Source organism: Rhinopithecus bieti, unplaced genomic scaffold (assembly GCF_001698545.2).
Source record: "Rhinopithecus bieti isolate Rb0 unplaced genomic scaffold, ASM169854v2 scaffold_36004, whole genome shotgun sequence".
Taxonomy (NCBI): domain Eukaryota; kingdom Metazoa; phylum Chordata; class Mammalia; order Primates; family Cercopithecidae; genus Rhinopithecus; species Rhinopithecus bieti.
The window spans coordinates 2057054-2081209 of NW_016815976.1; the positions used below are offsets into that span (position 1 = coordinate 2057054).

The 24156-nt window shown below is 39.8% G+C and overlaps 1 protein-coding gene across 4 annotated transcripts in view; it reads right to left on the bottom strand.

Moving 5' to 3' along the window:
• Positions 1-24156, bottom strand: part of PTPRG (protein tyrosine phosphatase receptor type G) — a 747615-nt gene that overhangs the window by 547813 nt on the left and 175646 nt on the right. For all 4 annotated transcript variants that reach the window (XM_017854227.1, XM_017854230.1, XM_017854229.1 and 1 more), the window contains exon 2: positions 10882-10986. In XM_017854227.1, coding sequence (XP_017709716.1) covers positions 10882-10986 — 105 coding nt within the window. The remainder of the gene's footprint in view (positions 1-10881; positions 10987-24156) is intronic.

The window sequence follows — 24156 nt, forward strand, 5'->3', positions numbered from 1 at the left end:
CCCGTCTCGGCCTCCCAAAGTGCTGGGATTACAGGCTTGAGCCACCGTGCCCGGCCTATGAAAATTCAGTCTTTAAGCATATATTAGACACTTATTCCAACTACATACTGGCAATTTTGAAAGTTCACAATCCAGTGAAACAGGTCCTCCTTACATTCTTCTTACTGCTACCAAGCCCACCCCACCAAGAGAAGGCACAAGACAAGGAATGAGAGTTCAGTTCAACTTGATAATTTCAAAATGAAGCCGAGTGTGGTGGCACTTTGGGAGGCTGAGGCAGGCAGTTCACTTGAGGTCGGGAGTTCGAGACCAGCCTGGCCAACATGGTGAAACCCCGTCTCCACTAAAATATACAAAAATTAGCTGGACGTGGTGGCACATGCCTGTGGTCCCAGCTACTCAGGAGGCTGAGGCAAGAGAATTGCTTGAACCCAGGAGGCAGAGGTTGCAGTGATCCAAGATTGTGCCATTTCACTCTAGCCTGGGCAACAGAGTGAAACTCTGTCTCAAAAATTATAACAATAAAATAAGATAATTTCAACATGGGAAATTTCAGCCAATAAAGTATTATCAAGTATGATATACACCAACAATATATTTACCAAACAAAATTCTAAGTAAGTAGCTTAACAGCATCCAGAGGGAAAGACAGAAAGTTCCCCTGTTTTATATCATCAGAAGGTGGGTTTTAGCCGGGTGCCCTGACTCATGCCTGTAATCCCAGCACTTTGAGAGGCTAAATCGGGAATACTGCTTGAGCCCAGGAGTTTGAGATCCGCCTGGCCAACATGGTGAAACCCCAATTCTACAAAAATTAGCCAGGTGTGGTGGTGCGCGCCTATAGTCCCAGGCACTTCAGCCTGGGTGACAGAGTGAGACCTTGTTTCAAAAAAAAGTGGGTGGGCTTTATGAATCAGATCAGATGTAACGAAAGAGAACAGTTAGGTTAGAAAGGAAAATGGGTAGCCCTTACGTAAATCACACAGCACATGCGAATCACTGTGCTCCAATTATAATACGTGTATTCAGCTAGGTGTATTTTTTCCTTTGAACCTTTAAATTAATCATGTCCTTCCACCCATGCGCACACCCCTCTCCCCAAAGAAGGTAGTTTCAAAGGAAAGAATATCGTCCTTTCAAATTTATAACCAGGAAAAAAGACGTTTGACTTTGATCCATCACAGATATGAAAAAAATATATTTATATACAACTCTCTGTATGCCTTGTGTTGACGCAATAAATTTATAGATTAATGAATATTAGAATTTATGTTATGTCAAAGTAAATATTGACCTTATCTTTTGGCTGGGTCAATATTTACTGCTTTGCTCAATAAATCTTGATGTTCATTTCAAACTAAGTCAATATCAGTTCATTAATTTCTGCATGGTTCATATCAGCATTTTACAAAAATTTGAAATGCCACTGAAAACGTTTCACCTAAAAAATTTAGATACAGCCAATTAAAGAGACAAATAGGTTTTTGCTTTCCTTCTGGTTTCCCTTTAAGGTTTTCTTTTTTTCTCTCCCCTCAACATTGTTACAAAGAAAACAGCCTGAATTTGATACCATTTAGCCATCTATTCTAAAATAAAAAGGTTATTTAAAAAATATTATGAATCTACTTGTATTAAGAAATTGAAATATTCTTGATATGCTTCTATAAAATGTTTAAATATTATAGAAATACACATATTAAAAGGCAATCGCTCTCATTTCTCAACAATAACTGCAATTAACTTTTGGGTGTAGTCTCTGGATTCTTCAGCTTTATTCATTAATGGGACCACATTATCCATATTATTTTAATACATCTTGTAGTTCAACCTCCTTCATTTTGGTGGATGTTCAAGTATGCATTTCATTGTAAGCATGTATTATAATTACCCAATGCCCTATTTTGGTCACTTAGGCTGTTAAACACAATGCTACTTTGGAGACATGCACACGTGTTTCAGAAAGACAAATTCCGAGAAGCAGAAGTGCTGGATGAAAGACTAAGCAATATTTAACATTTTCACAGATATTGTGCAAGAGCCCTCCTCTAAAAAGGCTCCATCACCCCACTACCTTCAGAGTCACTTTAAAACCCAAACCCTCAGCATTCCATTTACCCATGTTTTAAATGCCCCATCATAGCAACAATTGAAATTGTTACCACTGATATGTACCACTTGATACCAACACAGTACTGAACAGTGTTTCATCTTACTGCTAGACTTTTCCAAGGGTCACAGGGCCCCTAGGGAATGTATTAATGTCCTCTGATAATATATTAATACATTAGCATCCATTAACTTTACAAACACTTGTGAAACTACCTCCAGAGAGAAAATGCCAAGAAACTTTAGAACTCCGGTGCCAAGGATTCAAGTTTAAAAAAAAAAACATAAGAAAAGAACTCTAGGCCGGGCACGGTGGCTCACGCCTGTAATCCCAGCACTTTGGGAGGCTGAGACGGGGGGATCATGAGGTCAGGAGATCGAGACCATCTTGGCTAACACGGTGAAACCCCGTCTCTACTAAAAAATACAAAAAACTAGCCGGGCGAGGTGGTGGGCACCTGTAGTCACAGCTACTTTGGGAGGCTGAGGCAGGAGAATGGTGTGAACCCGGGAGGTGGAGCTTGCAGTGAGCTGAGATCCGGCCACTGCACTCCAGCCTGGGCGACAGAGCAAGACTCTGTCTCAAAAAAAAAGAAAAGAACTCTAAGCAGAGATAACAATGTCTTTGAAACAATGGAGAGAAAATCGCCAAATTTGGCCAAGTACTGAAAAATTCTCAAGGTACCTTAAGCATATGGCAACACATTTTTCTCTTTCGTACATAAAGTTCTGATTAGTGTGTGACCACATGTGTTTTTTCTTACACGCATCTATCCTTGGAATCACATATCAACTACCAAAGAAAAAGAGTACCTGTAGGAAGAAACAGTTTATTCTATAATTTGTTCCCTACCTTGAGGCCCTCCCATCCAAAACATTTAGGTAAAACAGAGAAATACAATGACTAATTACAAAGGTTCTTTTCAAAGAGCATGAACTCTAAAGGGCATAAGAAATGCAGACAAAACACTGTAACACATCTTAATAGGTTCTAGTTAAAAATCTTTATCTTTCCAACCAACCCACCACTCCTCATTTACTCACTTCAAAACAAATACAATGCCATCTTCAATCATCTTGGGGATAGTCCTACACAATTCATTTTGCCTTCTCCTCCTTGTACAAACGATAATGAATTCCCATGAGCTCTTTTCTTTTCCCTCTCAAATCCCCAGTGATAGAGCCCGATCATTTTTCATCCTGCCCTCTTCCTCCCACTGCCCAGTCCTTAACCCTACAAACAGTGGTCTTAAACGTAAAACCAACTGTATTCCAATTCCAGGTGAAGCTCTTTAATTACTCCCTATCGCCCTTAGAAGGAAGTTCTACTTCACTAGTAGAATAATATCATTAAGGCTCTCCATAATCTAACTCAAATCCTGTTCATTATGCCCTTAACTTTGTCCATCCCACCACACGCTCTAGAGCTTCTGAGCTGCTTCTGGTTCTCTAGTCACTGCCAGAGTCCTCCATGCTCAAGGCCTATGTGTGTCCTGGCAAACACCTGCCCATCTTTGAAGACTGGAATCTGGCAACAGCAATTCTATGGGCAGTTTCTCTGGCGCTTCGCATTTAGCACAACATCTGGCACACAGTAGACAATTAGTAAGTGCGGTAAACAAATAAGTAAAGAATTTCTACTTTAAAATTGTTAGATTAATCAGGATATGTAGAAAAGATAGAAATTAATTGTAAAAATAAATAAATACAGGGGAGACTGAGGAGTTTAGGCAGAAATGGCTCAGGCTAAGCATCAAGGCAGAGGGAGCCTCTGAGCTGAGATGAGGAGGAAGACTCTCAAGACTGATTCCTCCTCAGTGTTGTGGTTCCCTCCGATCAGAAGGTCTCTGTTGGGGCTGGGCACGGTGGCTCACGCCTGTAATCCCAGCACTATAGGAGGCCAAGACGGGTGGATCACTTGAGGTCAGGAGTTCAAGACCAGTCTGGCTAACATGGCAAAACCCCAACTCTACTAAAAGTACAAAAATTAGTTGTGCGTGGTGGCACACGCCTGTAATCCCAGACACTCAGGAGGTGGAGGCAGGAGAATAGCTTGAACCCAGGAGGCGGAGGTTGCAGTGAGCTGAGATCTGGGCAACAGGGCGAGACTCCGTCTCAAAACCAAAAAAGAGAAGAAGAAAGAAGAAGAAAGAAGAAAGAAGAAAGAAGAAAGAGGAGGAAGAGGAGAAGAAGAAGAAGAAATAGAAGAAGAGGAGGAAGAAGAGGAGGAAGAGGAAGAGGAGGAGGAAGAAGAAGGAGGAGGAGGAGGAGGAGGAGGAGGAGGTCTCTATTAGGAAGAGAATGTCTCTAAGGAAATGATTCCCTTAAGAGATTTTGGAGGCGGCTTTAGGAGAGAGGCAAATAACACGACAATATTAACATTCAACTTTGAGGTCCTACAGAGCCTTCCATTCTTCTAATGACAAAAGCTGACTTCTGCAGGCACGTATATTTTGCTTTATCCTGTACAGACATTCTTAAAAATAGGCATGAAAATGTAATTTTAGGAATTTAATTATATCTTAAGTTCACCAGGGGAGCTTGTTATTTAAAGGGATCCAACAGTGAAACCTTTTGCAAATCACCCACTAATTTATCTGAATTTCATGGCAGGGCTCCCCTTAGTAAATTCCCAAGGACAGACTCTGGTTTGAGTTAATTTATCCTTTATCCATCTATCCACTTGCCCATTTGAAAAACACGCACCAAATGTGCACACAACAAGATAAACTGGCATGCTGCAGGAGAAACAAGGAATTATAAGCAGTAATCCTTGTCTTCAAGGATTCTACATTGAGCCGGGGAAATGAGACACAAGCCCAGACACACACATGCGTGTTATAAAACAAGATGTTTATATGAACAGTATAGTGAGATGGCATATAACGAAGAGCCACACAGGTAATACCTACTCTACTCCAGGGTGGAGGCCAAAAAGTACATACTGCAGGTGCCAATATATATTACCTTTAATCCTCAAAGTCATCCTGCCAGGTATGCACACTTATATCTCCATTTTACAGCTGAGCAAATCATCAAATCCCAAGACAGTCAGAGAGGACCATGGATGCCCCTCGCTATGGCAGGAATACCTCTTAGAATAATCCTACCTGACCTTCAGCCAGCCCAATGCCAGAAATGTCTTATGGGGAATTTTGGTCACTGACTATTTAAATTTTAGATTTCTCTAACAATGAGAAATGGTCCCCTTGTACTGATTCTGAGAAGGTATTTCTACACAGGGGAAAATGAGATAGAGATTATTAAAATGTGAAAACCAAACAGAATTAAGTTAAAAAAAAAAAGTAGAGGAAGGGAAGAAACTGTCACCTGTTTTCCTCCAGTCTTTGAGGGGCAAGAGAGAAAATAACTTTATATATAAAAATGCCTCTGGTCAGGTGTGATGGCTCACGCTTGTAATCCCAGCGCTTTCGGAGGCCGAGGCAGGTAGATCACCTGAGGTCAGGAGTTCAAGACCAGCCTGGCCAACATGGTGAAACCCCATCTCTACTAAAAATACACAAATTAGCTGGGAGTGGTGGTGAACACCTATAATCTCAGCCACTTGAGAGGCTGAGGTGTGAGAATTGCTTGAACTCAGGAAGTGGGGGTTGGGGGGGTTGTAGTGAGCCGAGATTGCGCCACTGCACTCCAGCCTGGGTGACAGAGCAAGATCCTATCTGAAAGAAAGAAAAGAAAAGAAAAGAAAAGAAAAGAAAAGAAAAGAAAAAGAAAAAGAAAAAAAAGAAAAGAAAAGAAAGGCTCAAATTTCTACTTGAACTTACTCTAGTTTTATGATTTATTTTTCATTTCTCTTTCCTGCATTGATGACCTGCCTAGCATGTGTTACTCTTTGTGCAACAATTATAGAACTCCAAAATTCATGAGCTACCATCACCCCAAGAAAGACAGAAATATACTTTAGTTGAGTAAAATTAATAGAAAAGAAATTGTTTTATTATTTCCAATAAGATACTATTAAACTACTGCATTTTTTCAGTACAATTCTATATGAAACATAACTCATTCCCATTTTGCCTACTATGTTGGTACAAGGAAAAGAAATCCAAAGATATAAAGCAATCATCAAATTACACTGCTATTATTATGTCAACAATAACTTATATTTGTGTTCCATTTCATACCTTCTATGATGTTTTCATGTCAAAATCAGAGATTATGTCCCCCTTTTTTACTAGCAGATGAAATTAAGATCCAGAGAAAAATGCATCTTCCAATGACCACAAGAGAACGCTAATACATACCTCCAGGTTCCTCAATAAATAGTTCTCTATGCTAAAATTACAGGTATTCACAAAGGTATTGTTTGATAGGCCTATAAAGGTAACGTTTAAGATTTCAAACATAAAGAAGGTGTTTGCATTTTCCAAGGTGATGCAGTGAAATGGAAATAAAGTAGGCTAGTCTTAAAGTGAGAAGTGAAAAGTTATACTAATATTAATGAACTACTATCATGACAATATCCTAAAAAAAAAAAGGTCATGACAAATATTCTAAAAGCAAGCTATCCACAGTTGAAAAGTTCATGTCTCTCCTTAGTGACCAAAAGGGAATGTAATGAGAATGACAGGATCAGCACTGTTCACCAGACCCACTCACACAAGAGCAACCTAAGGAACAGGACGCAGTCACCCCAGAACATCCAACACCCACTCATCTCCCTGATGCACTTCCTGCAGCACTGACCTCTAAACTCATCTTTGGCTGGTTGCAGTGGCTCACACCTGTAATCCTAGCACTTTGGGAGGCTGAGGTGGGCGGATCACCTAAGATCAGGAGTTCGAGACCAGCCTGGCCAACATGGTGAAACCCCATCTCTACTAAAAACACAAAAATTAGCTGGGCATGGTGGGGAATGTCTGTAGTCCCAGCTGCTTGTGAGGCTGAGATGGGAGAATCACTTGAACCCTGCAGGCAGAGGTTGCATTGAGCCGAAATGGCACCACTGCACTCCAGCCTAAGCGACAGAGCAAAACCCTGTCTCAGAAACAACCAACACCACGAAAATAAACTCATCTTTGCCCCTCCCAAGTCCTTTCCAAAAGGAAGATCTCAGAAAAACTAAGATGCTACCTAGAAGACATGCTGAGGATATTCCAGCTCAAGGGAAATGCAAGGCAAAAAAAAAAAAAAACCACTTCCAAATTTCTGAAACAGTTCTGCATGTAAGTCAGACTAACATCTGCTAAAACCCCAAGCTATATTACTGTAAGCAGGAGTTGACAAACATTTTCCTTGTTTGTTTCATTTGTCTGCTTTGAGACAGAGTCTTGCCCTGTCACCCAGGCTAGAACACCGTGGCACCACCTTGGCCCACTGCAACCTCCACCTCCCGGGTTCAAGCAATTCTCTTGCCTCAGCCTCCCAAGTAGATGGGATTATAGGTGCCTGCCACCACACTCAGCTAATTTTTGTATTTTTAGTAAAGATGGGGTTTCACCATGTTGGCTAGGCTGGTCTCGAACTCCTGACCTTGTGATTCGCCCACCTCAGCCTCCCAAAGTGCTGGGATTACAGGCGTTAGCCACCGCACCCGGCCAGCAAACTTTTTCTGTAAGAGGCCAGATACAGTAATATTCTAGGCTTTTCACCATTACTAGATATTTAATATTCAGTATTACTAGATCTTCAGTATTACTGGAATAGTAATATTCTAGGTCTCTTTCACAACCACTCAGTTCTGCAACTGTAGCACAAAAGCAGCCATAAATAATATGCAACATGATGGGTGTGCTTGTGTTCCAATAGAATTTATTTTATAAAACACAGCTGCAGTTTGTAGTTTGCCGACCGCTGAACTTGAGGATAGTCTGCTTAACCCTCATTCTCAAATGCCAAATAGGCACCCCTTGAGAATTATGGCTGAGAGAATCTAAGTTGTTCAGCTCTCAGAACTATCCAGTCATCACCCACTGTCAACTGCAACACTTGTGAATTCCAAAAACAACATTAATTGCAGCAAAAGTAATAATAAGTCTCAAAAATAAGCAAGAAGTAATATTAACTACTTACTTCATGCCAGAGACTATGTTAACGTTTTCACAAACATCATCTCACTGAATCCCTGTAACAATCCTATGTGGGAAGTGCTATTAATCATTCCCACGTCACAGTTTTCCAGTATCATCAAGATATTAACAAACCTTCGCTTTGAACTATGGTTTGTCTATATGACTTCAAAATTCATACACTCACACACTGCACCCCTAAAGCACTCACGGCATTATTTTAGGAGGAAAGAAGACAAATCAGAGAATTTGAGGCCTGAGATTAAAATCTAGAGTATCAAAGCAATCTTTCAGGAACTGCTCGCTTCATTTTGCTAAATTTAGTAACATTTCCCTCATAAAAAATGAGCCCTTTTTTTTTGTCAGTCCCACTTTTCAAGCAGCATTTTTATCTAGAGGACTATGCCTGCAGCTAATAGTCCCACCTCTCATTTACTGTGGTTTTAAGGTGCTGGTCTGATGCACCCAAAGTAACAGGTCCCAACTCTTACTCCGTCCTGGCCTTTTTTACACATTGGTCAAATGCTAAGGAATGTCTGTGATGAACTCCAAGCGTTCTTGACATGAGAACCAATACTGCATCACGTCAGCATGAGCCAACCATAGATACTGTCGAATTGTCAGGAAGAACTGTTGCAAGCATAAGAACTGTATACCATCAGTTGGTATCTATCCCATTGTATTCTTCTTTTACTCTTATTTTGTCCTTTATGCCTAACAAATGACTTCATTCATTCTTCCAAACCAGTCCACATCCTTCCAAGCGATTCCTCAAATGACTCTCCTAATCTGATTTCTAGGAAAAAAATCAACTAGAACAAGGGTTCACAAACTATAACCTGTGGACTCTATCCAACCAGCCACCTTTTTTTGCACAGCCTGCAAAGCAAGAATGGTTTGTATATTTTTTAATGAATGAAAAAAAATCAAAAGAAGAATATTTCCGGACACATGAAAATTATAAAATTCAAATTCCCGTCTTCATAAGTAAATTTTTATCAGAGCACAGCCAGTCTGTCTAGAACTGTCAGTGGGTACTTTTAAACTACAATGGCAGAGTTGGGTAGTTGCAACAAACACGGTAAGACTTTTGATGTTTATTACCTGGATCTTTGCAGAAAAAGTGTGCCAACTCTTGAATTTGAACTAATAAGCCCTTCCTACTTCTGGAGGCAATACCCAAATTCAGACACAATGCATTCCAGAAATACAAAATGGAGACTTCTGAAGTCTACCAAAGTTAAAGACATCAACAGTCACTCCATCACAAAGATGGCACCACTTATGGTCATTCTTTACTACATAATGGGAAAAGTTTAAGGGCTTTCATCTCTTCACTGCCATTTGCAATTGGACATGCTAATGGGATATAACTTTCAATTTCCTGACTAACAGCATTATTATTCTAAATTGATGAACTGTAAATAGCAGGCCACTTTGTGCCTCCTCCTGACTGATGTCAGAGTCACAGAGTACAAAATGATAAATTTTCTTTGGGTTTCTTGGCAAGATGCTATATATATGTAATTCTGGCTTTCATCTCCCAATTTCCTTCATTTATCAGAAATGGTGACAAAAAGCCTCTAATTAGATAATTCTAATCACAAGGTACTGTGTGTGATGGAAGACTTCAGAATCACTATCTGTTCACTGCAAAACAAAACAGATAGGCTATTCTCCCTGCAGGGGCAGGAGATTTATCAATAGACAGAAGGATGCAAAAAGCCAATAGATAAGGTGTAATTAAAGATCAGACCTATAAATTTTACACTGACATAAATTTAACAGGATTTGCTGGGAGAAATTGAGGATTTAAACCCGAGCATCATTACGAAAAGAATACTTTCAGTTCTATATGCAACAACATTGCATAATACATAGATTTATTATTAAGACTAATACTCCATGCCTCCAAGCTCTTTCACACAAAGAGTTTGAATTATTCAGTGCCAAAGTAATTTCCAAAGTGGTCTATCTTACTCAAGCATTCCTCCTTAATTAGCTGTAATACATTTTCCATATATTTTTGAGCATCAAAAATCTCTTCTAGAATTAACAATCCACCTCTCATATTTTGGGAGTTGTGGGAAGCCTAATCCAGAAAAGTCTGTACCTAGTTTTAGGTCTTCATCTTTGTTCCATTAAAATGTAAGAAAATTATTTCCAATGTAACATTCAACATAGTTAGAACAATGCTCTTTCCCTTCACTAGCTCAAAGGGTAAAAGTAAAAATAAAAATGAAAAGGACTGCAGATTACCATCAAGTAGACAGCTAAAACGTATTCAAAGAACAAGATGTGATTTAAAAATAAAGTTGCATTTCTTGGCTTAGAGCCTAATAGAGCATTCTGATATCTGATGTTTGTAATGTTTAGCAGACGTTTAGCAGCTCAAGACTAGCCATATATTTTCTGCTCTCTAAAATCACAGCCCCTGAAAAAACAGAAAAGACAAGACTACGTCTTTTAGAAAATTATAAGTTTGGTACAATAACTCATTAACAGTAAAGTTCAGAAATAAATGCAAATTGAGGGGAAAACAGGTTGAGGAAACAGGTGGTAGAAATAAATTAAGGTACTTATAACCTTGAGGGAAAACAGGCTCGAATATTTCAACTTTTAGTGAGCTACGAAAGATTTGAGCCAACAGAACTCAGGCGTAAAAGTGATTCAAAGTGTGCTTTCAAGTGAGTTGAATGGGATGTTAACTGGCCTGTGTGACCTCCATCAGAGCAACTGGACTTACCAGAGTAGGCCCAGTACGGGTCGCCTGAAGCCTTGCGTCTGCGGATCTGCACCGCGCTGCCGTGTCTATTCTCGTGCAGGGCCCCAACGTAGCCTTCTGTCAACGCTGGAAGAGAGGGAGACCAGCAATGAGACAAAGGCAGCATCCCAGTGGACACAGGAAGGGGGTCAAATGAACACCATTGGGTGACTGAGTACAATCATAGTCCTTAGGATGACTGACTAGAACCAACTTATTTTACAAAAAAACAAAACTATAGGAAAATCCAGACAAATTATTATTATAAATATTAGGAATCGTTGACGAGGAACCTTTACTTTGTGCCAAGAAGTGCAGTACACTAAACACTTTATATACATTATCTTCTTTGATCTGCAAAACACCACGAAGCAGTACAAACAGTGGTCCCAATAATGGGGCCCTTTTATGGATAAGCAAACTGAAGCTTCAACAACGGAAAGAACTTGAACTTGACGAAGGTCACACATACATGGCAGACTTCGGTTCCAACTGCATGTGTATGTCTATGACCTATATGTAAAGACCCTCTGGCCCCATTTGATCTTTACAGAGATCCGGGGTCATTCTACCTCTTTTACAGATGGAGGAACTAAGGAGCAGAGACACGAATTAAGTGGCCCCAGGTCACACAGTAGGCATGCAGCAGATGAGAAAACCAGACTCAAGCATCCCTGCATCAAAGCCAGGGCTTCTGCCACCCAAACACAGCACAATCTGAAACCTAGGTGACTCCTTGTGATTAGTACCAGTCTTCCACATCCTTCTGGCCACTAACAGTCACCTGTGGTGCCAGAAGATACGAAACAAGAAAGCCTCCAAAGCCCACAACGCCCAGAAAAGAAACACTGATTAGTGACGTATATTTGAAATCTCAAAATCAGTTCAATCCACCAAGCAACAGCAAAACTGCTACTCTCACCCATTATGGAGAGCTTCCATCTGCCTGCTATAGCGTTCGTCAAAGCCCTCTCTTCCCAGCTACCTCATGGATGCAGATTTCTTTTGTTGTGAGCCCACACCTGAAAACACCGATGGGTAGGAAGACAAATATATCACAGGTGCCCAAAATCCAAAATGAAATGGAATTATACGCAAACAATACCCCAGCTGACAATGATAACATTTAAATGCACCTAAACAAAAGCAAGCATGCTCTCAAAGAGAAAAAAAAATTTTAAGTAAGTTTTCGGAAGCTGTATATTCAACTGAAGACAATGATGGGACCAGGAAAACACAACACATTCTGTATTCCAAATTAGCCAATGGAATAATATCGCCAAGATAGCATTAGCCTTTCTGACAATGTAAAAGTCATGAAGAAAAACTAAGAAACCTGTAAAGTACTTTATGCTTACACTTCAATTAAAAAGACTAGCATTAAAAGATGTAATGCTTGAACAAAGGTATTCCAGAGATGAGCTCTTTAGAGGGAAATAAGAATCCTACAAATTCTCAATACACACCTAAAAAGCAAACCTGATGTCATTTATGTCTGCTCATTGCTCCTCAAAGAATTCATGTCAAATTCTAAGCTTCCACTCATTTTTCAAGTCCAAGGAAGGTTTAGATGCCTTCCATCCAAACCATTCTACAAATAACTATTCCCCATTAATCCTTCCTCTGTCCATCAAAACCGTGAGTAAAACATGTCTTGACTATGTTAGTAATAAATGTGGCTTCCATTAGGGTAAGTGGTTGAGCCTCAATTTCCTTGACTGTAAAATGAACCTAAAAATACCAGCCTTCTAAGACTGTTATAAAGATAACACAAGTTATGGTGAGCAGAGCACCTAACTCAGCATTGGGCATATACTGCTTTTGTTTTTGTTTTTTTTTTTTGAAACAGGGTCTTGCTCTGTCAAACAGGTTGGAGTGCAGTAGCAAGATCATGGTTGACTGCAGTCTTAACTCCCGGGCTTAAGCAATCTTCCCAACGTAGGCTCTTGACTGGCTGGGACCATAGGCGCACACCACCATGCTCAGCTGTTTTTTTATTTTTGTAGAGACAGGGTCTCCCTGTGTTGGCTAGGCTGAGCTCAAACTCCTGGGCTCATGCAACCTTCTCATCTGGTCCTCCCAAAGTGTTGGGATGGCAGGCATGAGCCGCTGCACCCAGCCCTAGTGCTTTTTAGTGCCTGACAACATAGTGGAAATTTGCTGTAGATGATCTGTTTTGTAGTAATCATATCCCCCACTCTAGCTAGCTGTGTGTCACGCATTGGACAGCTAATCCCTGTCACCACCAATGTTAGCTCTAGGGGTGAGCCTTGTTCGCTTTAGGCCAGTCAATCACTTTCAACCATTCTCGTGGCCCCAGTGATGCATTCAGGTATGAGCACACTGGCCAATGACAGAGATTCTTCTTTCTTCCTGAAGGTATCAGACAAGGTGGAAGCCTCAGCGGGGGTGGTTGACGACCAAGTAAGGGATTAACAGAGAACCTTAAAAATAGAACCAAGCCAGGGCGACCAAAAAATCAATTCTGTTGACAAAATTTAAACCCTGCCAGCCTGGGCAACAAGGCGAAACCCTGTCACTACAAAAAATAAAAAAATTAGCACGTGTGGTGGCACACGTCTGTAGTTCCAGCTACTTGGCTGGTTAAGGTGGGACAACAGCGTGAGCCAGGGAGGCTCAAGTGAGCCGTGACTGTGCCACTGCACTCCAGCCTGGGCAACAGAGTGAGACCTTGTCTCAAAAACAAAACAAAACAAAAAAAGTTAAATAAAATAACTAAAATAAAATATTTAAACCCTAGACAAAGCTGATTTGAAGCTAGCCCTCTCTTAGGGTCTATAGTTACAGGGACCAGTTTTACCTGCTAAAGCACATTTTTCTGTCTTTTGTACAAAGAAAGATCCTCAAATGACCCCAATGATGTGCTTTAAACCATCACTTGAACTCCTGGTCATCAATTTCTCTACCCATAAAAGGCCATTGTTGTACTAGAGCTCTGACTCTTAACCCTGCACTACTTTAAAACCAACCAACCAACCCTATGCTTTGGACTTCACCCCAGACACACATATACATCACACTGTGGTATAAGGAATTGGACTTGAGCAGCAGGACTGCCCGTCTAAACGTAATTCACTTAAGACAGAAGTAAAAGGTATGGTTCTGCTACATACGACAAGAGGTAACAGAAGGGACAGAGCCATCCCAAGGAAGGTAAGTTAATATTGTCTTCCTCACACTACCCAAAGTATTGAGGTACAATGTGAGTTTTTCACAGCAAGGTCAGAATGGGCAGGAAAACTGGCTTCTCAAGGGCATGCAGCATGGCATATGAAGGGCTCTAAGCTCCCTGGAAATAGGGCACAGGCATATTCCTGAACTATTACTGTCAACCTACTACTCACAATGGAACTCAGCGCATGGTATGTGTTCATCCACAGCGAGGGAATGGCAGCCAGGCGCAAGGCTCATGCCTGTAATCCCAACACTTTGGGAGGCCGAGGTGGGCGGATCACGAGGTCAAGAGATCGAGACCATCCTGGCCAACATGGTGAAACCTCGTCTCTACTAAAAATACAAAAATTAGCTGGACATGGTGACATGCCCGTAGTCCCAGCTACTCGGGAGGCTGAGGCAGGAGAATCGCTTGAACCTGGGAGGCAGAAGTTGCAGTGAGCCGAGATCGTGCCACTGCACTCAAGCCTGGCGACAGAGCAAGACTCCATCTCAAAAAAAAAAAAAAAAAAGAGTGAGGGATTGAATGAACACATAAAAGATAAAACAGCTGATGGTTTCTGTGTTCTAGAGGGTAGTGATAAGAAAATGTGTTATCTATGTATGTTATGTGCGTGTTTACATAAGCCACAGGCAAAAACACCACCCAGAACCTCACTGGCTCTCCAGCCACTGCCCACCTATCAGAAACAGCACTTAACACATGAAGCAAAAAGGAGATGGCCCTGAGTGACAAATAAGCAATTCTTTAGGGAGGCAACTGTTCAGAAATGAAAAGGGCAGGACTTTTAACCCTCGCACCATATTTTATTTTTTAACTACTCACTAAAGGTGACTATATTTTTTTTCCTTTTTATTCCATCTATGTCAATAATGTGTGACTTCTCCCTCTCCCCTATCTGTAAGAGCATAATCAAGTAAAGTCATGTCCCACATGATAAAATTTCAGTCAAAGAAAAACTGCATATACGATGCTGATCCCATAAGACTATAAAGGTGTTTTTTACTGTACTTATTTTTTTTTTTCAGACAGAGTCTCACTTTGTCATCCAGGCTGGAATGCAGTAGCAGGATCTCAGCTTACCACAACCTCCGCCTCCCAGGTTCAGGCCAGAAAATTCTCCTGCCTCAGCCTCCCGAGTAGCTGGGATCACAGCTGCGCACCACCATGCCCAGCTAATTTTTTTATTTTTAGTAGAGACAGGGTTTCACTATGTTGGCCAGGCTGATCTTGAACTCCTGACCTTGTGATCCGCCCACCTCGGCCTCACAAAGTGCTGGGATTACAGGCGTGAGCCACCACACCTGGTCTACGGTACCTTTTATGTGTTCCGATATGTTTGTTTACATACACAGATACTTACCATTGTGCTACAATTACCTACAGTATCCAGGACAGTAACATGTTGTACAGGTTTGTAACCTAGCAGCATTAGGCTACACCATATGGTCTAGGTGTGTAGTGGGCTGGCTATTCCATCTAGGTTTGTTAAGTACACTCTATGATGTTCACACAACAAAAATGTCTGAGGACTAATTATCTTTCTTACTGGCACTCACATAATTTAAACTAAGACAACATTTTAAGTCCTCTCCTCAAATGTATTTTAATCGATGATGAGGTGATCTTTTTTAAAAACCAAGTTTTAAAACTATTATTTGAACAGCAGTCAAAAAGTATATATAGAGTATATTAAACAACTTAATATTTTATTGGCAAGGAGCAGTGATTTGCAAATAGAAACAGTCTGTGGTTCCCAAGTAAAGATACAGAGTCAGCACACCAAAATTTAATCAATTTTAATACTCTTTGTACTCTTCTAAGCTCAAACAGACAACCAAAGGCGGCGTGGCAATGATATGGTATGCCTATGAATCATGCTATTGATTTTCAATATCTTCTGTGCAGAAAATTAAATTATGCAAATGAATGCCTTTACAGATCCTCACCTTAATGTGAAATTGCATACTTGCTTATGTCAGCAACTTAATTACACAATTAAAAATGGAGCATGCTTATGAAAATATGTAGTTTCACTCTTCAGAACAGACAATAAGTGTAAATCTGCCTATGGTTATCATGTGAATAACAAGAGGGAGGACATGGTGTTATGCAAACATATATTCTACCAAGTGCTACAGCACCAAGCCCACTATGGTTTATGGAGGGGAAGTCATTTTTCAGTGAAAAGCTTAGGAGGACTTTTAGTCATGTTACAGCACAGCAAAAAATTGGAATATTAGTTATGTAAGACACAGGGAAGCCCAGCAGTATATGCTATATATTGCTGCATTCTCCTCCTCAAAGAGGTCATCTCTAGTGACATTTTAACCAACACACACACACACACAGACCCCCCCATGGGCTGACAGACCTGGGCATCAGGAATATCAAATTTAAGTAGTCTGAATAGTGTAATAATGAAATGGGTTTAGAAAGGAAGAATACAGTGACTCCCATCACACAGGAAAACTTGAGTCTCTCAATTTTGACAAGATAAAAGTGGAAATTTCAAAACCAATAGTATTAACTAGCCAATGATGCTTATGTCTCACTCAGCAGGAGGAATCTTAAGTCAAGTTGGTTGCTAGGCAGAGAGCTAAATGAGTGACAGGTATTTTCATCAGGGAGTTTCCATAAACTCTATCTCTTCTCAGAACTTCTGCTGAGCCTACTTCATTTCCAGCCTGAAGCAAAAAAAGATAAAAATGTTTCCAGACCCAAAGGCCCAATTTCTTCCTATAAAAATATCCTAAGAGTCGCCTACTACTGAAGCTATCAACGCAACTGTTTCCTATGTGCCTTATTTAATTTCCCACAGCCACCGGACATAGTTTATAAGAATAAATGTTTTTATTCTAGAATAAAAAAGCAGATGTGTATCCCATCTGCCTTAACTGTGTCTTCAGGAGGATTCTGTGTAATCCTTACTCTCAGTGTTTCACAGAAATATTGACTTGCGGGGAAAAAAAGACTTGCAAGCTATGTTAACTCTTCTGTGTTAATTTGCAGGCTCAACATTTTTCATACAAACAGCCCGGCTCCTCTGAATACCACATACAACAGCATTCTTAACATAGATGTTTTTTTCTTAAGTTTTACTCTCAGAGAGATGAAAGGGTCACTGAGTCTATACTGACTATGAATAAATGTTGTTACATAATATATCCATAGAGAATATTTTTCCTACAAGATTGCAAATGGATGATTGAAATTAGAGTACAACGAATGTCTTACTGTTTTTGACAAAGGTGGTCCATTTACACATGCATTTGTATATATGAATGTGAATGAAAGTCTGAGGTGTCCACCAAGAAAAGGAAGATACATGGCCACAAAGGATTCCAAAATAACCCCGGCATTCGTCCACAACACTGGTTCACCTTACTGTATTGAACCAGCCATGGTCCACTTGACTTCTGCTATGTCATTATCTCCTACAGGGAAAAGTGATTATATGACAAAGGTTACACAAAGGTGAAAGCAGAGTGAGTCTGTGATGAGAACATCCCCAAGTTCCATCTGCAATACGGCTGCACATCCTGTAATCAAAGCAAAACAGTGTAGTAACATATAAGGGTATTTCTCCTTAACTGTATGTCCAATTCTAGGTCATTCCAAAGGACTGAGAAGTCTGGGAGAATAGGTCAGCTTCCATCTAAAATTGAGAACATCAGAATAAAGAAATTCTGGTTCTCCAGCGCCAAAATGAAAACTACTCAGGGTGATGGGTGGATCGCTCTCATATGCGGAGTCCTAGCTCTTCTCCCAGAGATACTGTCAAAAAATAAGCCCACTAAAAATAAGCAACGGGCACTCACATTTTCCAATCTAGAAAGAAGATATCCAGAATGGCAGATAAGTAGTTAAGCAGGCTCTTTATATCTATTTTAATGGCACATACAACAAACAAATTAAAGATCCCTCAAGGATGGTGAACTCTCCATCAAGTGCAATTTTCTCTAAATTCTAAAGAGCATTTAAGAACATTAAATCCCACACAATAGCCTAAAATGAATAAATCTTTATCTTTTTTGTACCTACAATGGGCAAAAGTATCAAATTATAGTTAAAAGTAATTAAATATTCTGATCAGTTTCTGATTTCCTTTGTGCCTGTATATCAATCAGTTGTAGTAAAATGTGCTCAGTGAGTGTCCCAAAAAGTAGAATCAAAAAGTATGTTCCTTTGTAAGTACTGCATTACAAATGGTCCTTCTAGTTGTTTGTGATACTGAGCTAACCTCAAATACAATAGATTATATTACAGTAGATTACCTATTTTATCATATTCAAATATACTTACTGTTTCAACTATAAAAAGTTTTTTTCATCATCTTATGGGAATAAAAAGACCTAATATAGAGCCATGATTTTTTTAAGCAAAATAAATTACTAAAACTCAGAGGCAATTCAAGGGAAAGAGGAATCACACAGCAATGCTCTATCCTAGAGGGAAAAAGAAACAGAAAACAGCGTTGTAAAAATGAGCTAAGCCAGGCAGAGAGCAAAATACTGACGTCCTCTATTATTTTACTCTTAAATAATGCCAGTTACAAAAGGCAGAATCTATTTAAAAAATAAATAAATAAGGGCTAAAAGGGACAAAACATTGGAGTCATTCCTCTGCCATTAACTCTCACAGTTTTAAAACTTCAGAAATTAAAAAATACACACCTTCCAACAGATCTCAGAAAAGATACACTTATAAAACTGATTTATAATGGAACTCATTATACATTTGTGATGAAAATTGGAAAAATACCACGGTTCACTCTTTCTCAGAGGCACCTTCCTAAAAAAAATTGGGCTCGTAGCATCAAATATCAGACAGAAATAAAAAGACCCTTCTTTCAGATCATTTTACTACTGTTTGATTCTGAAGGAATCAAGTCTCCTGATTCTATAGTATTATCAGGAAAATGAAGATTAGTGACGGACAGTGTTGGGGTAATATCAAATGCCACAAACCTATACTTTCCATTTTACAGCTGGGGCATCTCTTTAAATCTTTAATGGCCAACAGAAATGGCAAACAGCAGAGAGATTGCATGCTGGTGGCCACCATGCTGAACGCGGCCACCCATCTGAACTTTTGTTTCACCCACTGTACACGTATGCATGGGTATATGTGTATTTCATTAGTTGCCAGTGTGGAAAACTCCAGGAGAGAACACCAATATCTGTATTTTCATTTTTTTTTTTTAAATGGGAGAGCTGGGTCATATTCCCAAATGGCAACAATATGCTATGTGAATAGCAGGTAGCTCTTTAGAGAAGAGTCATGAATATCCAGCTAGGTGCCTTCTCCACCCAGTCCCACTTGTTCATTTATATTTCTTAAAGAGTCCCTAGGGCCATCTGAGTTTGCACCCATGGCCTGGCCCAGTAAGTTATTTACTAAGTCAAGTCAATTATTGCCTATGAGGAAGGCATCATTAAAATTACCATCAATACACAAGCTCATGTAATTCTCCCAATAGTCCTGTAGCTTAGATACAATTATTCAGAAAAGGGATGCTACTTACACAAGACCACACAGGTCTGAACCAGATATTACTCTCAATCCTCTATAACTGACACTATACCACAACTGTTCTTCACAAAATTAAATTTTAGGCATCATAAAAATATCTGTGAGTTAATATGAATAGCTACTCCACTTGCTCAAAAGTAAATAAACATCACAAGTGAAAAATTTCTACATGAGCCTCATAAAACTAAAAATGTAACAATTCCAAAAGAAAGAAGTTGTCTAGGTTAGTCTTTCCACCACTATTGGCAATTGTCTAAGACAAAATCATGTTCCCAATATTATTAACAGTAAAATATGGAGTGATCTTTCTAACCTCCAATCACAACTACACAAACTTTGGTTATTGTCTATAGATAAGAAAGTCACTTCCAAGCCAACCAGAAATATGTATCAAATTGATCACAACCAGTAACAGATTTCTTTGTTCTTTCTCCATTCCCACTGCTTCACTTGACTAGCCTTAAAAACAACAACAACAACAACACACTTTTTTTTAAAATAGGCCAAGTCCCATTACTTGGGAAGGCCAAGCAGGGAGGATAGCTTGATCCCAGGAGTTTGTGACCAGTCTAGGCAACAAAGCAAGACCCCATCGCTACAAAAAAAAAAAAAAAAAAAAAAAAAAAAAAAAACCCCATTGCAAAAAAAAAAAAAAAAAAGAAAGAAAAAGAAAAAAAAATGCAACAAAGCAAGACCCCATCTCTACAAAAATAAAAATAAAAAATAGCCAGGCAAGGTGGTTCCAGCTATTCAGGAGGCTGAGGTGGGAGGATCACTTGTGCCCAGGAGTCTGAGGTTGCCACGAGCCGTGATAGCACCACTGCACTCCAGCCTGGGCCACAGGCCCTTGTCTCAAAAATAAAATAAAAATGAAGAAGCAAGCATTAAGTTACAACTTGAGCTAAGGAAGCAAATAAGAAAGTGCATCGTGAGAAATAAGCTTTATAACATAGGCCTTTTATACAGTTGAGTCATTTTTACATACATATTCCATGTGAAACGTCGAAATAAGTTTTGTTTTGTTTTGTTTTTTTTTATAGAAATGGACAAAAGCCCTATTTAAATGTGGTTGGGTACCCATTTTAAAACCTCAGCATATCTACCACCTCTAGTAAAATGTGCCAGCAGCAAGCAGGTGATTAATAAATCCAGAACTTGGAAATGAGTAAGCTTCACAATAACAAAAATATCCACCAAGATAATCCCCAAACCTGGTAGATGGTAGTAAATACCCTGAATGCACAAGCCCTAGGGCCTGCGTCTGTGGATCAAATACAGGGGACACTCCAACCATGACACCCCGTTGCTTAAAACATTGTATCATGACAGGGGTAGACCTGATTCCAAAACTTTCCCCCGAGTAAACCCAAAGACCTCCAACTTCCAGAGCCAGGTTGAAGAAACCACCTGAACACTGGCTGGTCAGCCACTCAATAGCCCATTGTCATCTATTCCCCGAGCTTTGTGCTTCTGGTCAGCAAATTATCTACTCCACCTCCAACACTCACCATCTGCTTAAGTAGCTCCTAACTCCTTCTTATCAAAAAGATAATTTCTAGGGAGTTTGGTAAGATTTAGGCAAGTTTTCATGACAGAATGCTGCCATGGCATTCAACAGTGTTTATAGGCAAGTTTTCATGACAGGATGCTGCCATGGCATTCAACAGTGTATACTCTACACCGTTCCTGCCCTCTAGGAGCTTCCAGTCCATGAGGAAGGCAATCAATAAGGCAATCAATAAACACATAAAGCAAAAGTTGTATACATGGTTGAACAACATGAAAATGAGGTGAAACACACATGATACAGCCACAGAGAATACAAGGGGGGAAAGAATGTACTTAAGAAAGAGAGACGAGGCGGAGAAAGAAACATCATTTGGAGAAAAGAGACATCATTTTAGTTGAAGGCATTGACAGGGAGAGATGATACGGTTCGAAGACGGGAACAGCACACACAAGGATGTTGAGGCAGTAAAAAGGGTGGCATGCGGAGGCCTCCCTGGTAAATCTTGCTGAAGTGATGTTGGGGAGAAGTGGGAGGCTGAAGATGCACCAAGTCAGGATCCTTCAGGACCCTAAAGGAACTTGGGAAGGCAATGAAGGACCAACGTGGCAGTCAATATGGTCTGATATATGCCTTCCTTTAAAGCAGCGTTATTGAGATATAACGGTTTTTAGTATAATTACAGACTTGCATAACATTTACTGTAATCTAATTTTAGAACATTTTTACTAATATATGCTTTGTAAAAATGACTCTGCTGGGCAGGGAACAGATTGGAGGCAGGTGGGCAAGAGCAGTGGCTCCTCACCCCGATCCCCAGGGTGAGTCAAGACGAATCATCGTTGAGTGTGTACTTGCACCTGTGCACAGGGGACTGGGGTGGGACTGCTCCTGGAAGAAAAGGTTTAGAAAGCAAAACAAATATTCAGCTCATATATTTATAATTACTTCGCCAAATGTCTAATAAACGTGCTTTTAGATTTCTTTTGATATTATTTTTACAAACTTCACCTTTGCCCTTCTTCATCTGAATTAGGACTGATCACAAAATGAACTGCTTAGACAGAACAATGGGAACAAAAGAAAAGAGATAAGTTAATGAGAATCAAGCCAAATACAAGTATTCACAAAGAAAATAAGGAAGGAAAGAATACACATTATTACTAAATTTTCCCTTAGCTATATAGTACATAAAACTACACCCTTGATATCATACAAGAAAAAAAACTTCCTGCCTGTGTGATACTTGTAGAGGTACAGAAGGCTCTACTATTGATTTCTGAGGAAACTTACATTAGTGATGATTAAAAATTTTTTTTAAAAAATGGCTGGGCACAGTGGCTCACGCCTGAGGCTGGCGGATTGCCTGAGCACAGGAGTTTGAGACCAGCCTGGGCAACACGGTGAAACCCCTTCTCTACTAAAATTGGCGTGCGCCTGTAGTCCCAGCTACTCGGGAGGCTGAGGCAGGAGAATCACTTGAGCCCGGGAGGCGGAGCTTGCAGTGAGTCAAGATAGCGCCACTGCACTCCAGCCTTGGTAACAGAGCGAGACACTGTCTCCAAAAAAAAAAATCATTGTTTTAACACGGATGTGAGCATGGACTCAATCTCAACTCTGCCTCCCAAAACAATCCTTAAAAGAACTCTTCCATAAGTCAGTGTGAGCACACCTAAGCAAAGGCTAATTCATAAATTAAATCTATCGTTAAGTTGTCTCTGCACAATGAGAAAGATTTTGTCTTTAGCACCTGTTCAGGATGGCTCTGTAATCAAGCATGTGTATTCAGAGACAAATATGCTTTTGGGCTAACAGGTAGAAAAAATACCAAATATACTGCTCTCTTCCTCACTCCAAGTCTGTAGGACCATTTCTTCCCCCTCAAACACAGGCCTCTCATCGGCTTTGTTTGATTCAATCAATGCAGGCCTGTCCCTGGCATTTCAAAGGAAAAAAAAAAAAAAAAAACTCAAGGAATTGGAGTTAGTATTGCCCAGGCAACCACTTTAATGTTGCTAGTCAGAATATCCCAGGGCTACAGGTTCATTTTTGTTATCTCCATTTTTATTAGGTGTTAGATTTGCTTCTTTTCCAGCAAGAATGAGGCTGGCTTTGTTCTCTTCAATTGCAGGAAGAAATCATCAGAAGAAGTATCTTGCATTTTGCTTTGCTTGAAGAGGAGTTATTAACTTGAAATAACACAATACGAGTTTCAAGGAAAATAATTTAAAAGGGCTATTACAATCTTAAATAAAGTGATTTAATTAAAAAAAATTCTAACCACATAAAAATTTTCGCTAGAGCACATCAAGATGGCTAAAGCACTTATCTCTAGGTCTGTTTAAATAGCTCTAAAAGCAATTTCTTAAATTAATTATATAGGGGAAATGTTTTGCCTTTTGGGAAGAAGAGCTATTTAACCGAAGTCCTTTCCTGATGAAGAAACTGCAGCTATTAAAAAAGGGGGGTTTGTTTCCTTTCTCTTTTTTGGCTATGCTTTTTCAAAAACCTCCTCTGGCTCTGACCAATTATGCCGTAAGATCAATCTGAAGAGTCAAGAGAGAAAAGCAGTTTGATGACTTTGGAAAGCTCACATCCAAAATTGAAAGTTTCAGTTCAGTATTCCCCCGCCCCCATCAATATCTATTTGTATACAAGAAGCTGAGTGAAATCAATTTCAAGAACACTTTTCAACTCTGAATTTAAATCCTTTTATGACTCTGCAATACAGTCAATCAAACTTCGGATAGGAAGGAGAATAAAAAGACAGTTTCCTTTTTTTTTTTAAATAAATACACTAATGTTGAAGAGGAATTTTGTATCTTCGGGGGCTTCCCTGACAGGCAAAACTGAACGAAACAAACTGTTCCCTTGATTTATAGACAACAAACGAGAAAGATATAGCGTATGCAGTGAAATACTCGGGAACAAATTGGGACAACCAGGTGCCAAAGCCAAAGAACCGCAGATCACAGAAATCCTGGGTGAATTCTGAAAAATAAACACTCCTTTAAATATT